The sequence below is a fragment of the Cnephaeus nilssonii genome, assembly GCF_951640355.1.
Source record: "Cnephaeus nilssonii genome assembly, chromosome: 14".
In the NCBI taxonomy this organism is placed as follows: domain Eukaryota; kingdom Metazoa; phylum Chordata; class Mammalia; order Chiroptera; family Vespertilionidae; genus Cnephaeus; species Cnephaeus nilssonii.
In genome coordinates, this window is record NC_137085.1 from 15,281,345 (window position 1) to 15,296,854 (window position 15,510).

The 15,510-nt window shown below is 50.9% G+C and overlaps 1 protein-coding gene across 3 annotated transcripts in view; it reads left to right on the forward strand.

Annotated features, from left to right (window-relative positions):
- The window catches only part of GSN (gelsolin), a 47,799-nt gene that overhangs the window by 18,748 nt on the left and 13,541 nt on the right, over positions 1–15,510 (forward strand). Inside the window, exons 3-7 of one of the 3 annotated variants that reach the window (XM_079790441.1) lie at positions 7,311–7,381; positions 8,708–8,912; positions 9,371–9,525; positions 13,051–13,212; positions 14,743–14,892. In XM_079790441.1, the coding sequence (XP_079646567.1) occupies positions 7,358–7,381; positions 8,708–8,912; positions 9,371–9,525; positions 13,051–13,212; positions 14,743–14,892 (696 nt within the window). In that variant the 5' untranslated portion in view covers positions 7,311–7,357. Of the gene's footprint in view, positions 1–7,102; positions 7,262–7,310; positions 7,382–8,707; positions 8,913–9,370; positions 9,526–13,050; positions 13,213–14,742; positions 14,893–15,510 lie in introns of those variants that run through there. The other 2 variants (XM_079790443.1, XM_079790442.1) reach the window with 2 other exon arrangements.

Below are 15,510 nucleotides of genomic sequence, written 5' to 3' on the forward strand. Positions count from 1 at the left end.
GAGTACTTTAAAATCCTACTAAAAGGGAAAGGATTAGTAACAATAACAAATATCTTTGAAACTCTGGAAATCCTACTGCAGTTAAGAATTTGAGAGCAATTGCAAAGAATCTCTAATCATGCTATAACAGTTGGAGTTTTCCCGTAACTGATTTTTACTAGTATCAAGGGCTGGCAAGCCTGTGACATAGTCTCATCACTCTGTACCCAAGGACACAGGCTCAGAGAAGTTGAGTCACTTGCCCAGGGTCACCCAGGTAGTGGGTGGCAAGGCTGGGTTCAGATGGTGACTCCAAAACCTTTGTTCTTTTGGGTGGGAGTAGACGGGAGGAGAGGAGAGGGTGTCATCAGGAGAGATTCGAGGAGGGGATGGGAGGCAAGGCAGGCTCCTTAGATTCTGGTTTGAGGTTCTCTCCTGAGGTTCCTTCCCATCCCTGGCACCAGCCACTACCCTGGGCTCTGGGCCTTGTCTGGGACCCTCCAGCCTTTTCCAGCTTTGGATATGGGAACACAGAGGTAGAGCTCAGGGGTGGGTATGAGGGGTGTGACCTGTATGTGTGCACGGCCTGGGAGCTTACCTTTGGACCTTATGGTTATTGAGTGCCTGCTGTGTACCAAGCACGGTGCCCAGAGCTCCCAGGCACCCCGCAGGGTAGGAATCATCGCCCCATTTTACAGAAAGGAAATTGAAATTCTGCAGAAAGCCTGTTTGCCAAGTCCCGCATCCCCCCCTCCATGGTAGGGATTTGGGCTCTATCCAAATTCATCCAGACATTCCCTGTATTCGCTAGGCTGGAAGGTGAGGCACCCCTCCCCGTCTTGGTCACTTTTGGCATCCTGAGCTTACAGAGGCTCAGCCCCTGCTCCGGGGGAAGAAAACTGGCATTTTGAACATCTATTTTCTGCCAGGCATGGTCCTAGGATCTTTCACATTTATTCAATCCTTTCCTCTTGCCTTGGAGAAATTTTATACCTAAGGAACTTGAGTCTCAGAGAGAGAACTTACCCAAGCCCCCAGCTAACAACGATCATAGTTTCCTTTGTAGGTGTATACTCTGCCCAGCTCTGTGCTAAGCCCAAATGTATTTACCTGGTAAAATTCCCACAGCAACCCTAGGGAGGCATTATAATCCCCATGTTACAGATGAGAAATGGAGGCTCAGAGAGCAGAAGGGACTTGCTCAAACCACACAGTTAGAAAGTGGTGGGTCAGGCAGGGACTTAAACCCAGATTTTCCTGGAGGGAGCTCCTTCTAGTCATGCACATTGTTTTCCTCCCTCTTGGAAAGCCCTTCCTCTGTGGCGCAGGGAGCTGCCTCCTGGGCTCCTGCTCCTGCTGGCTCTGGCTGGGGCATCTTAGGCCCTGTCTTCCCAGGAGGTTTGCTGGTGGAAATTCTGTTCCGTCTTCTACTGGTCCTGCAGCCACAACACCTGCATTTGGGCCTCCGTGACTTGCTGCTGATGTGTTTGTGCCTGGGCTCCCCTGTTGGTGGGCTACAGGGTACCAGAGTGGCTAGGCTACTTGTTTGAAGCTATTTGCTGGCCCAACCCTTCCAGGACCAGCTCCTCCCCCAGGAAAGGGGAGACAGAATGTAAAGTGGGCCCTGGCAGGCAGGGTGCTGGGCTTGTACCCATCGCCAAATCTGACTGCTTCCAGGGCACAGGGTCAGGAAGTGGTGGGGTCTGGCCTCCTCTGAATGTCCTGCCCTGGCTCTCAGCACTATGTGGGGTTGCCTCCGGAAGCTGGGAAAGGGCCAGTGGCTCTGGTCCCTGGGATAGTTGGCTTCCTGGAGGTGTCTTGAGCCAAGCCCCGCTGGCTGTCCCCCCGACAGCTGTCCACACCCGGAATAGACTGTGCCAACATAGAGGTCCAGCTGGCCCTTTCAGTGAGCCCTATCACGTCATGGAGACGCCCCAGCTCTGGCCTGGTCGCCAAGTGACCTGAGTTCTAGGTCTGTTTCTCCAAGTACTTGCATGTGACTCTGAGAAGTCACGCTCTCGTTGTTGGTGTCATCATCTACAGAGAGAGGATGGACTAATGCTGCTAATGAGTCCTGCTATGTGTAGTAGACTCCAGCAGTCTACTACAACTGTCCTGCAACTGGGCATCACTATAGCTATTTACAAATGAGTGGCCCAAGACTCGGAGAGGGACAGTAATTTTCTCCAGGAAACACAGCCCAGACCTGATCGCAAGAATCTCACTGTGAAGTCTAACCTTTCTCCTGCCCCACTGCTGTCATGTGGTGTGTCAGGGCTGAACAAAGGCCTCTGCAAAGAAACCAGACAGTACAAGAAGAAGGGGACTCACTGTTGGGGAGCTCATACTGTGTGTCGGGCCTTGGGCCTCCTTGCTGCCCTGTGAGCTAGGCATCATTCCAATTTAAAGATAAGGAAACAGGCCCTGGTCACAGAAACTGAGTCTCCCAGATTCTTAAACAAGCCTCCTTCTGAGTCCATGGGGCTCTCCAGACCTCACTGAAGTCCTGTCCAGTTTCACTGGGTTTCATAACTGGCGTCTCTGTTTACTGACCATTGTCCTAATTAGCAAAATCCCAGCCAGACGGGCGGGAGCACCGAGAGAACAGCCGTGAGCCAGAAGGCAAACAAGCTCCGCGAGAGGGCTTCCCATGAGTGACCGGCTTCTCAGAAATCAAGAACAACAGTGTTTGGGGTGAAGAGAAAAGAACAGGGCGGTGTCTCCTAGGCTGGCCAAGACTTTTTGTACACTGTGGCTGGGGGCGGAGGGTGAGGCCGCTGTTTCCGGACTCTTGTAGCTGCCTTGGGAGGTCCAGAGACAAACCTGAGGTCCCAGAGGGGTGCAAGGCAGGAGCTAGTTGTGGGGGTCTTGGGACCAACTACAGGGGAGGGATGTGGGTTGTACAACTCCTCTCTGTGGCTTATACTGAGAAGCTGCCTAACTGTGTGGTTGGCACTGGGCAAGAGCCAGGAACAACCAAGATCAGAGGTGAAGGGGATCTCTGAGGTCCAGAGAAGGGAAGGAACTAGGATCTGCTCATATAGTGAGTGGTGGCAGAGCCAGGCTGCCTCCCAAGACAAAAAACTGTCCCTGACCTGAGTGCCCAGGAGTGGCATAGAATATAGGTGCCACAGTCCATCTTCCACTCAGTGGCCACAGCCTGGGGACCTTCCTGGGACATGCCTTTGTCCTGGGTGCTCACACTGGTATGTTGGGGGCTAGAGGGCTTTCTTGATGCAGCCTCCTGCCCTGATCTGGAAGGTGTGGTGGGGATGGCTGCCCCTGAGACTCCTGGCTGCCAGGCTTGGCTTGGGCTTCACTGGTTTAGGAACTGTAACCCTTTACCTGGAAAGGACACTGTGCTCCCTGCCTGGGCTGGATGGTGCCAGGAGGTCCTGTTTGATCTCCCCAGACCTCACTGAGCTTGGGGACTGGAGCCAGCTGCACTTGTATTTGAATCTCAGCAATGCCTCTTTCCGGCCGAGTGGCCCCGAGCAAGTAACTGAACCTCCCCGAGTCTCCTTTATGGGAACTTTAATGCCCCTTTCCCCTGCTATGAAGAGACTCAGTCTTGGACCCCCCTCTACTTTACTCCCTTGCTTCTCCCAGAGATGTCTTGGCCCAGAGGAGAGGTGGCATGCTGCCACGGGTGATGTGGTGCCTCCTGCAGGTCAGGGGTCCTTGATCGTCAAGTTCAGAAGGACCTGTGGAGGTGACCTGGTCCCATACCATTTTACAGATGGAAATCCTGAGGGTCAGAGACATGTAGGTTCTGGATATGGTTGCAAGCCAGTATCTGGGAATACTGACCTGGGAATAACATAGGAGCCTACCCCATCTTTACAATGGAGACCCTGAGGCCCAGAGGAAGATAGAGACTTGCCCAGAATCACCCAGGAAGTCAGTGGCGGAGCCAGGCCTAGCCCTGGAGCCTCTTCTTTTACTCCCAGAGATCTTGTTCTTGCACCAAAATCCCCTCCACTCTCCTGAGTGCATCCTCTTTCAGGCAGGGGGCAGCGTAAGACCATGCTGCCCCCATCACAGGCTCACACATCACTGCCCTGTAGCGAGTTCCTAGGCTGCGGGCTCTCTGGGGCAGGGCTCCTTCACCAGGTTTCCAGGGCTGAGGGCCCAGGCTCCAGAACTATGTGGCGGGCAAAGCTGCAGGGCCTTTGTGATCATTAACCTGAGAGCCAGTGACCCTGGACTGCTTGTCAGACCCCTGGGGCCAAGGCCAAGCCATAGCAGCCCTCTGTTAATCAGCAACTGAGGATGTCAGGGACACACTGCTCCAAGAAGGGACTGGGCGGCTGCCCGCTCAGGTCAGTCTGGGGGCTGGGATGACAAGGACATTTCTTCTTTCTACTTGTTTGGATTTTCCAAATTGTCTAATGAGCAGGCATAACTTTAAGCATATTTAAAAATGTATTATTTCTAGATCAGTGTTCTGATAAAAAAAAAACACACAACTATATTGAATACATACTTGTAAGTAGTTTTTAACCTACAGCAAGTTTTGTTTTTTTTAAGCAAGTATTGAGGTATAATTCACATACCATAACAATTCACCCACTGTAAGCAAGCGTCCAGCACTCTGAAGTTTAGTAGATTTTTGGTTATTTAATCATCACCATAATCCAGTGTTAGAATGTTTTCATCACCCTGACATGTTTCCTGGTGCTGACTCCAGCCACCCAGCCACTCACTGCAGCCTAAGGCAGCCTTGGCAACATCTGAGAGGGAAATTCTCCCCATAAGGATGTTTGCAAAAACAGATACCCTTATAAAAAAGAGGAGAGGAGCCAATAGTTGTACAATTTGCTTTTTGCCCTTGGAGATCTTGCCATGCTTATTGAGTGCCTACTATGTGCCAGGCACAGCCAGATCTAACTTGTTCTGTTCTCATAGCTGCAGAGTGGCCCATTGTATGGCGGCTCCATAATTTATGTGACCAGGAAATTTGGGTCCTTTCCAGTTTTCTTCAAACAATGCCGCAGTGAACATCCTTGCACGTATATTTTAGTGTTCCTTTGTAAGTCATTCTGAAGGACGTGGATCTGTGGTTGCTTTGTGTGTTTTGAATTTGGATAATCAAACTCCTATCCAGAGAGGTGACATGAGAACTGTGGGGTTTTTATTATCTTCTGAAATGCCTATGGAGACGGAAGAGCTCTCTGATTTTAGGCCTGAGCTGGCCTCCGCAGGCCCTGAGAACTCAGCATCTCCCCGTGACACCCCCCACCACCCCACTCACTGGGATAAAGTTTAGAGTCTTCTGTGTGGCAGACAGGCCCCTGTGACTCCTGCCGCCCTCTCCAGCCTCATCTTCTCTTGCTCGCTGTGTTTCTGGATTACTGGATCCCTCCGTTATTCGCTGCGTGTGCTCTTGTGTTTGCTTGCCCTTTGCCCATGCTGTTCCCTCTCGGAAAATGCCTTTTCTTCTTAATCTCCCGCCTTCCTGTCCTTCAACACCCAGGTTACAAGTCCCTTCTCCATGAAGTCTTATAATCCTTACACTCTGAATCATCTTCTCTGTGTGTGTGTTCCTTTAGTCCTTTATCTGACCCACAGACCCCCTTAAGTACAAGGAAGCTATGGTGGATGGAGGGCAAACTTGAGCCAGACTAAACAGAAGCTGGGATCCGGGAGGGGCTGGGACAGGTGGCTATAGCTGTGGGGAAGGAGGACGGGAACTCCCACTTACCTCATTGTCAGCTAGGCCATTTTCACACATTGAGACTGATTTAATCCTCAGCAACTACTGTACCCCTTTAGTAGATGAGGTGACTAGGCATAGAAAGGGAAAGTAACTTACACACAGTGGAGGTGGGAATCAAAGCCAGGTCTCCAACTCCCCAGTTCTCTTTCCAGGCTGTTGGGAAAGGAATTCTGGGAGGCAAAGAGACCTTGGAAATAGAGAAGTTGAGTCCAGTAGGATGGTGAGAGGGAGGAGAGAGGGGTTGGCGGGACTAGGTGAGTCTGAATAGACTTCTAACCCAAAGACTGTATGCCTCAGGAGTGGAGGCTGGAGGAATGGGAAAGGGGCCTGGGAATGGGGAAGAGACTTAAACCTTGTCTTCTCCGGGTCGTGTGTGTGTGTGTGTGTGTGTGTGTGTGTGTGTGTGTGTGTGACAATAGCTAGAACCTAGAACAAACAAAACAAAAGCCCCCAAACAAACCAAAATTAAAAAACTAGAAACAACTATAAGAAGCAACAGGGATTGTTACTTAAGACATGAAGGTTAACCCTGAAATCATCAGCTAAAGGGGGGGTAGATGTGGTTGCCCTGGGAAGAGGTAAGTGGGGTTGAGATGGAACAACTTTGTACAAATATGTGACTTTAAATCTTGATAAAAAATTAACATTTTAAGAATAAAAACTTTTTTGATCGTCTAATCACTATTTTATACACCTGAAACCAATACTAAATAATACACACACACAAAAAAGAATAAAAATGTTTTAAAAAGAAGGAAAGAGGGTGGTCTTGAGTAAAGTAGAATCTGCATTCTCAGGAAGTGAGAGGTCGGCCCACCCCTCCCTGAGTTCTATTGGCTCATGGGTCCAGTCTGCCCCTGGCTGGTGGGAGGCTCATGCTGCCTAGGTGGGCAGGCCACCCAGGCTGCCTGGGTTCAAATCTTGGCTGTACCATTTCCTAGTGTGTGCAGGTTGCTTGACTATTCTGCATGCAGTTTTCCTCTCTGTAAAGGATAAAGAATGTTTTGAGGTGTCAGCCTTCATATAACATGTGGAACTACTTCAGTAACTACTGAAGATGTTAGCTGCAGACGTGGGAGGGGTCTTGCGTGGGTCACACAGGAGCCTGAGCTGGGCTCTCTGCTATTCGTGAATGCATGCGCCCATTTAGTGTGCACCGAGTTAGCTCCTGCTGTATGCCAAGCCCTGTGCCTGGTCTCCAGCCCAGAGCTGGGGTAAAGGAGTGGCCACGCCCAGTCAGTTCGGGGTGGAAACCCGAAGTCTCCAAAATCCAGGCCAGATCCCGCCCCTGCCGGTCCGCAGGGGCTGGGTCCTGCCCCAGGCACTCCCTGCGGGGCGGTCCCGGCTTGGGCGGGATGGGCCAGCAGCTACTTAAGGTCGGCGACCCGGAGTGGGCGGCTGTCGACTGGGTCTTCTGCTGTCGTCCTCGCTACCATGGCTCCGCAAAGCTCCGTGCCGGCAATGCTCGGCGCGCTGGTCCTGGCGCTGTGCGCGCTGTCGCCGCCCGCTGGGGCGGCCACCGCGTCGCGAGGGGCGACCCAGGCACCCGCGACCCAGGGGCGGGTGAGTGCCCAGGGTGCTCGGGGCTCCCGGAGTAACTCTCTATTGTCAGTTCTTTCAGATACAGCGCTAGGAAAAGGGGAGTAATTCAGGTCTAGAATGAACAAACTGTTTTGTTGTTTTGTAAGTATCTCTTGCTGCTTCCCGGGCTTCTGTGGACGGGGGTGGGAGCCGTGCTGACCTGGCTGTTTCCCTCCCTAGAGGCTAACCTCACCTTGGCCACCACCTTCTGATTTCTTACGCATCCTGCTGCCTGGTTTCCTCCTTTCCTTGTCTCGTGTCTCCTTCCCTCTTCTAATTTCTTCCATTTCAGATTCCTCTTTTTCATCTGATTGCTCTCCCTCTCTAGTATTTTCTCTTCTTTCTTGTATGATCTCACCGCTGTCTGCTTATCATCAATATGATTATTTATTCTCTCCTCTCTGGTATCTCCTCTGCCCTGTCTGATTTCTCCTCTCTCCTGTTTCCCTTTTGTGTTTCTCCATCCTCTGCCTGACTTCTCTCTGTTTTCTCTGACTTTTCCCATCAGATATGTCCTCCGGCCAGGTGACCTGTACGTGCTGACTTCTGACCTTGGGCCCCAGGCTAACAGTCCCACACTGCTCCATCTCTAGTCCTCCTGCATGTCTAATGGCCTTTCCCCCATCCTTAACCACCTTGTCTCCAACAGGTTCCTGCAGGCCCTGGCTGCATCCTCTCTGCCTTTTACAAGAAATTGGGGTGGGATACTGGGGGGCAGGAGGGAGGAGGCAGACAGCACAGGAGACCACTTCGACTAAATCATTTAGACCCCTCTTGGGGGTGTGATGGGGACATGAATGGGGCATGGGAAATATTCCCACTTCCAAAGAGCAAAAGCAAACAGACTGTGTGACGTTGGGCCAGTCTCTTCCCCTCTTTGAGCCTCAGTTTCCCTATTAGCAGAGTTGGGTTGGGTGATGATCTCTTTTAGGACCCTTCTAGTTTTAAGAGCCACTGAGGATGCTGGAAGGGAACACATAGAGCCCCTGGGGACCTCCAGATTTACCATTTCCATCTGAGGGAAATGGTCCCAGAGTCCATGCTCTTAGAGCTTGGGGTAATTTCTGCTACATCATTTCCTAGCTGGGGGTCCTTGGCAGAATCACTTCACCTCTCTGTGCCTCAACTGTCCCAACCAATTGGCACTACGAAGGGAAGAAAAGAGGTAGAGCCCTTTGTCCCCCATCACCAACGAGCTGAGTGGGAGAGACAATACTGACCAAGGAGCCTAAACTCCGCCCTGTTTGCTCACACATCGAGACAGGGCTCGCAGAAGGAGTTGGACATGCCTCGGGGGTGGGCAGAGTTAGAAGCTCAAGTGAGATGCTCTTGGTGCTAGAAACCACCCTCCCTCGTGCCCCAGGGTCTTGGGGTCTCTCTCCCCACCAGGGCCTCTGCTCCTGCTCAGGCTCCGCCCTTCTCTTCCAGTCTGGCAGCATGGCCGCAGAGCACCCGGAGTTCCTCAAGGCAGGGAAAGAGCCTGGCCTGCAGATCTGGCGTGTGGAGAAGTTTGACCTGGTACCTGTGCCCCCCAACCTTTACGGAGACTTCTTCACAGGCGACGCCTATGTCATCCTGAAGACGGTACAGCTGAGGAACGGAAACCTGCAGTATGACCTCCACTACTGGCTGGGTGAGGCCAGACCCCACCCCCATCAAGCACTCAGAACTGGGGGTGACTTGGGGACCCTGGACCCCCTCTACAGCTTCCCTGGCCCAGCTCCAGCCAGGTCCCAGTTTACCCTTCTGAGTCGGGAACCTGAAGTCCCTGTCACAGCTCTGCTGTGTGACTCTGTAAGTCCTGCCCCCTCGCTGAGCTTCAGTTTTCTATTGAATTGATGCTCCCAGGCCTGATTTCATGCTCAGCAAGCTTGAGTGAGTGCAGGGGAATGGCTAAGAGGTGAATGTGGGGGATGTGTTGGAGCTGGGAGGACTCTTCGAGACCATGGAGTCCGGCCCCCACCTCCCCCATTATATAGATGGATTAACTGAGGTGCACAGAAGGCAAGGGATTGGCCGGCTTGTATAGCCAGGCCAGTGCAGTGCTGGGGGCTCTGGAAGCCAGGCTTATGCTGCTCTGACATCCCCTAGGCAATGAGTGCAGCCAGGACGAGAGCGGGGCGGCCGCCATCTTCACTGTGCAGCTGGATGACTATCTGAACGGTCGGGCTGTGCAGCACCGCGAGGTCCAGGGCTTTGAGTCGGCCACCTTCCTCAGCTACTTCAAGTCCGGCCTCAAATACAAGGTGGGTCCTGAGCGGAGGGATAAGTATACCAATGGCAGGGCTCATTCAGACTCACTCTCCTTCCAGCCTTGTGGGGTGATGTGGGCAGATAGGTCAGAGCTCAGCCTTTGGAGCTGGCCAGCCCTGGGTTTGAGTCCTGGACCCTTCCTAGATGTGTGACCTTGGACAAATCACACTCCCTCTCTTAGCCTCTGGTTCCTTATTTTAAAATGGAGATAAGAACATTCACTATCACCCTACAGGGTTGTCTTCCTAGCCCCAGAAGAAAGGGGTGGGCCATGGGTGGAAACCCAGCCTCGCGCTTCTCCTGGCCTTGTGCTGTGCCCTATTTCTGCATCCCTTAGATCTTACGCCCTGTCAACAGAGGGTCCCATGTTAGGTATTTGAAAGGACATCCTTGATCACATTCCTCTTTCTGTTCATTAGAATCCCCCTTGAACTTGAACTCTGAAGAGTCTGAGCCAGCAGATCTTTCCTCCAGCCCCCAGCCAGGTGGGGCTGAGCAAAACTAAGCTAAGAGCAAGCCTTGAGAGGCTGTGTCCTGATATGCTGTGTGACTCCTGGCAAGCCACTTGGCCTCCCTGAGCCTCCCTTTCCTCTTTGGTTACATGAGAGCCAGTTACACCTGCCCTTCAGGCCTGGGGAGAAGATTTGGTGAAGGTGTAGCTGGGAAATGCCTTGCATGGGGCTGGGCATCTTGGAAGGGCTCAGAAAAACTGGAGTTTTACAAAGCAGTGGTTCTCTTTGGTCAGGATAGGGAGTGGGTCACAAGCTTTGATAGCCAGATGGGCCTTAATGTCAGAGCCAAAGCTCTTATTTTCAGGGATGGAGGGGAAACTGTGGCACAGAATGATTAAGCAACTGGCCCAGGGTCACACAGCAAGTCCGTCCCAGAGCTGGGACCAGAACCCAGATCTCCTGACTCCCAGCCTTCTTTTCACTACACAGCCTGCCTCTCCAGTGAAGTCTGTGTTGCTGATGTGTTGTGTGACTTTATAGAAGTCATTGTCCTGTTCTGGGCTTCAGGGTGCTCTGTGTCAACAGGGTGCTGACCCTGTCTGCCCAGATGGGGCACAGGGAATTTAATAATGGGAAAGTGCTAGTGAGACTGAGATAGCAAACGGCTGGGTGTGTCTTGGGAACAAGGCCTCAGCCCTGGGCTGGGTGGAGTTGGGCTGGATTCCCTGGAGCTAACTAGCGCCCCCTGTCTGCCAGTTCACCCATGCCCACAGCAACTCCTGCTGAGCTGTCCGGCTCTACCTTCTTCCTGCACCCAATTCTGGTGCCAGGGTACCTTGAAGAAGGAGAGGTGAGAAAGTTAGGACCCAGACCACTGACCTGGAGAAGTACCTGCCTTTTCGGAGCTCCTGGAACAGGAAGTGGAAAGAGCACTTGACCAGGAGCCAGAGGGATTAAGGTTCCAGTCTTAAGGCCACTCCTCTAACTGCGAGGCTTTGGGCCAGTTGTACAGTTGTATGTTGCTGGGTGTGTGCTCTCACACATTCCCCATTTGGCATTTATTCAGCAAACATTTATCTATTATGTAACAACAGTCAGTGTCTGCTTATTGATGCTGCTGTGTGACAAGTCAAGCAGCTTGTATAGCTAATAAGTGATGGAGCTGGAATTCAAACCTAGGTGTGAAGGGCTAGCACAGAGCTGGTTCAGAGAACATTTCAAGACCTCCGGTCTAGGAATTGGCATGCTAGAAAGCCTCTCCCACCCTCTGGGGTTTTTCCCCAGATGTTCTTGGGCCATATTCTAAGGAATGGGTTCCCAACCCAGGCCCAGATTTAGGACTTCAATCCTGAAAGGCCCTGGCTCCTGGTGCAAATGTGAGGTCCCAGGCCGGTCCTGTTTTCCACCTTCTGCAAGCCCTCCTGCTGCCCCGCGCTTGGCAGGCCCAGCCCAAGGTTCTTGGCCTGGAGCCCTCATCAATTATAGATCCCAAGGAGCAGAGCTTGTTATGCAAGACTTGTTCCTGTGAAAGCCTGCACCTCAGTGCCAGTTCTGTCCCTGGGTGTGTGAGAAGGGGCAGGGAGGGGACAGGAGCGACTACTAGAAAGGGCTGTCACAGGGCCTGGCTAGCTCATCTTGTTCGGCAACCCCCAAATCCTTTTAAAAGTCACTGCACTTTTCAGAATCTGTTGATCATCCCCCCCCCTCCTCCTCCTCCTCTTCCTCTTCCTCCTCCTCCTCCTCCTTTTTCTTCTCCTCCTGCTTTTTCTCCTTGACTCTCAGACAGAACCCTAGAGACCCCTTGGGGCTGGGTTATTTGAAACCCTTTGTTCAAACAGAATCTGGGCCTGCTGATCCCAGAAGCCCCTGGCCCCAAGGAGCACAACGGGAAACAGAGTCACTGGAAGCCTTTCCGTCCTCCTTCCCATTTCTCAGATAAGGAAGGAAGTCAGCGCTTAATGGGTGGAGGGGACAACCCCAGTCACCACATTTTTCTTTGTTTTATAAACAGTTTAACATTTTGAAAAATGTAAATCTTTATAGGTTTTGTCCTTCATTTGTCTATAAGAATGCTGCAAGCTTATTGTAAAATGTCAAACATAGGAATATAGGTTTTCAAAGTAAAAGTCCCCCATGATCCTACTCTTGGAGTTATATATGTATGTTCATATAGATGTAGAATTATCTCTATATATGATATATGTATCATTACTTTAATTTGGAAAATGGCTTTTAAAACAATTTAACCTATTATATTTTGTTCAAATAATTTGGTACCAGTTGCTGCTCACCTAATGGTTAGACCATACAAAGCAGTAATTAATAAAAATTTCAAAATATTCCTGCCCCGTTTTTGTAGATCCACTGTCTTCTAAGAGCTTGCATATATATATTTTTTAAATCTTTATTTTTGAAAGTATTACATATGTCCCCTTCCCCCCCTCCCCCATTGACCACTTCTAGCCTTCGTCTGCCCCTCGCCCCAGGCCTTCACCACCCTGTTGTCTGTGTCCATGGGTTATGCATATATTGCTTTTATTATATTGTTAACTCATCTCTTCAAGTCTAATTTTCTAGATCAGAAGAGTTAATTAGGAAATGCATGCCCACAATAATTAGAAATCAAGTATTCTTTTATTTTATAAATTTATATACAGAGGATTTATTGGAACCAAGATTTAGTACACAAAACAACCTTTTAAAAAAGAGAGGCCAGGATGGGGTGGCTGCTTGTCTGGCCTTTATAAAAGTGCTTCCTCCTCTACCTCCATGGGACCCTTTTCTTGAAGAATGTCTTGGGGCTAGGGTTTCTTATAACATCCCTTGGGAAATGCTGGTTTTGAGAAAGGAATGTTTGCAGCTTTTGATCCAGGAAAGTGGCCCCCGAAGTCCTGTTAGTGGAGTTTGAAATTCAAAGGGGTGGCAGCAAGGTGCAATGGTATGGCATCTGCTGGAAGGCCCCTGGTCCACAGGCCAGATTTCCTTCAACTGAACCCTATTCCTTTCCCCCATGTATGCTGCCCTGGACCCTCTCCCTGGACTGATCCTGTCTCCTTGACCCAACAGAAAGGAGGCGTGGCATCAGGATTCAAGCATGTGGTACCCAATGAGGTGGTGGTGCAGAGACTCTTCCAGGTCAAAGGGCGGCGTGTGGTCCGTGCCACTGAGGTGCCCGTGTCCTGGGAGAGCTTCAACAATGGCGACTGCTTCATCCTGGACCTGGGCAATGTGAGTCCTGCCCTGCCCTTTCCCAGGGGACACTGAGGTACTCCTGGCCTGGCAGGCCTGACTCTAGGGAGGTAGACAAACCTATGGTAACACATGCAAAGACACAGACAGGGAAAGCAACAGGCACACGTGCTCTAGCCTTGAATCAGACACACCTGCAAAGCCTCAGATACAGGTGTACCCAGCACTCATAGACCTCCACACGTGTAGACTTAAGGCCATCATGCCATGGGCACAGCCCTCCTGCACAGTGTACTTGGACTTCAATTGACATATAGATTCCTTGACATCTTGTGTTCATATACACATCTTGTGTACCTTTTTACATATAATCCCTCACTTAAAAATGCATGGCAGGCATGTGCAAAAATGTTAGGCTCTTGCCCACCAAGCATGGACATGGCACCATTATCAATGCTTACACACATAAACTTGGGTGTGTTGTTCAAGAACCCACATATATATGTGACAGACGTGCAGCTGCACATGCACACTTGTATATGGAAATGTGTGCGGGGCACACTTACCCAGGCCCAACTTACAGATGTGTAATGCTTTGTACCCATTCATCCCAAATCCATGGGCCCTCATACCTGCAAATGAACGTGGACAGACATTGCACCCAAACCTCATGTTTACATGTGGTGTATGTCTATGCAAATGCAGGCACACACTTATTTAAAGTATAATAGGCACACAGAAGAGTGTGTGAGTCATGAATGCACAGCTCTGTGCATTTCACAATGTGAACACACTGTGTAACTAACACCCAGATCAGGAAACAGAATATCCCCAGCCCCCAGAAGGCCCCTCCTGTCCTCTTTCAGGCCCTTCACCTCCAGGGATAGCCACCATCCTAAACCCTCTCAACAGCACAAAGTAGTTTTGCCTCTTTCTGAACTTTATATACATGGAACCATTCATTTTTATGTTTGACTTTTGCTCAACATTCCATTTCTGAGATCCATCCATATTGTAGATTGATCATTCTCCTCATTTTTGAGATTCGATTGGCTGGATATGCCACAATTTATTTATGCTTTCTGTTGTTGATGGGCCCTTGGGGTAGTTTCTGGGTTGGGGCTATTCCACCTGGTGCTCCTCTGATGTTCTTGCACAGGTCTTGTGGTGGATATCTGGATGTACTTGTTGGGCATAGCCCTTGGAGAGGGATGGCTGGCTCATAGGATATCGATAGACCGAGCTTTAGTAGCTATGACCAGATGGTTTTCCAATTGGTTGTACCTATTTCTGCTCCCACCAGCAGGCCAACATTTTTATACACATGCTCTGTGTAGTTGTATCTGTGAAAAAACTCATATTCCGAGCCATACACTCACATATTCTGGTGCACTCAGATCACACACATTGTGCTTGATGTGCACCTGTGCATGCTCCACCGGCCCTCACCATGCAAACAGAGACCAAGGAGCGCTTACACACGCCCCACAGTGTCCTCCTGACCTTATCACTGGGCAGAGCTTATACAAAGGCTGGGGCATTGCCTTACCTGGGGTCCCTGTCTTACAGAATATCTACCAGTGGTGCGGCTCTAACAGCAACCGATTTGAGAGGCTGAAGGCCACCCAGGTGTCCAAGGGCATCCGGGACAACGAGCGGCATGGCCGGGCCCAAGTGCACGTGTCTGAGGAGGGCGCTGAGCCCGAGGCGATGCTCCAGGTACTGACAGCCACGTCCCAGGAGTGTGGGGTGGGAGCTGAGCATGTAGACAGGATGCTCTTTACTTTCTTCCATTTAGTAGGCAATTTTGAGTTGAATTTGCTTTTCTATCCAGCTGGATCTCTTTAGGAAATGGGGAAGAGCAGCTTCCCTGACAACTCCCAGACTCCCCTGAGAGGTGGGCTGGAATCCACGACTTGCTGTTTGCTGGGGTCGTGAGCCACACCCTCCAGCTGGGAGTCCAGGTCCTCCAAAGTAGCTGAGGAAGCGGGTCTCTTGAGAGCAAGCCTGGTGCTGGAGCCAGATCATAAAAAGACAACCGAGACCCAGTCCTCTCTTTTCTGCCCATTCCTGGTGGTTTATGGCCCGTTTAGTCAACTGCGTGATACAATTGTCAGCCGTTTTGCTTTGTGAACGTGTCATTAGAGGTAAACCTCACCAGGAAAATGGGGGAGACTATGATCCCTGCTCCACCCACTTAGCTCCTGCTCATCTGGGGGTGTTGGCAGTTTGGTTTCTAGGAAGAGCAGGAAGTGATTATGATGAGGAGGATCCTGGAAACAACCATGGCTTGGGAGGGTTGGTAGCTGGGGAGGTTGAGGCAGTTGAGGCTAGTGT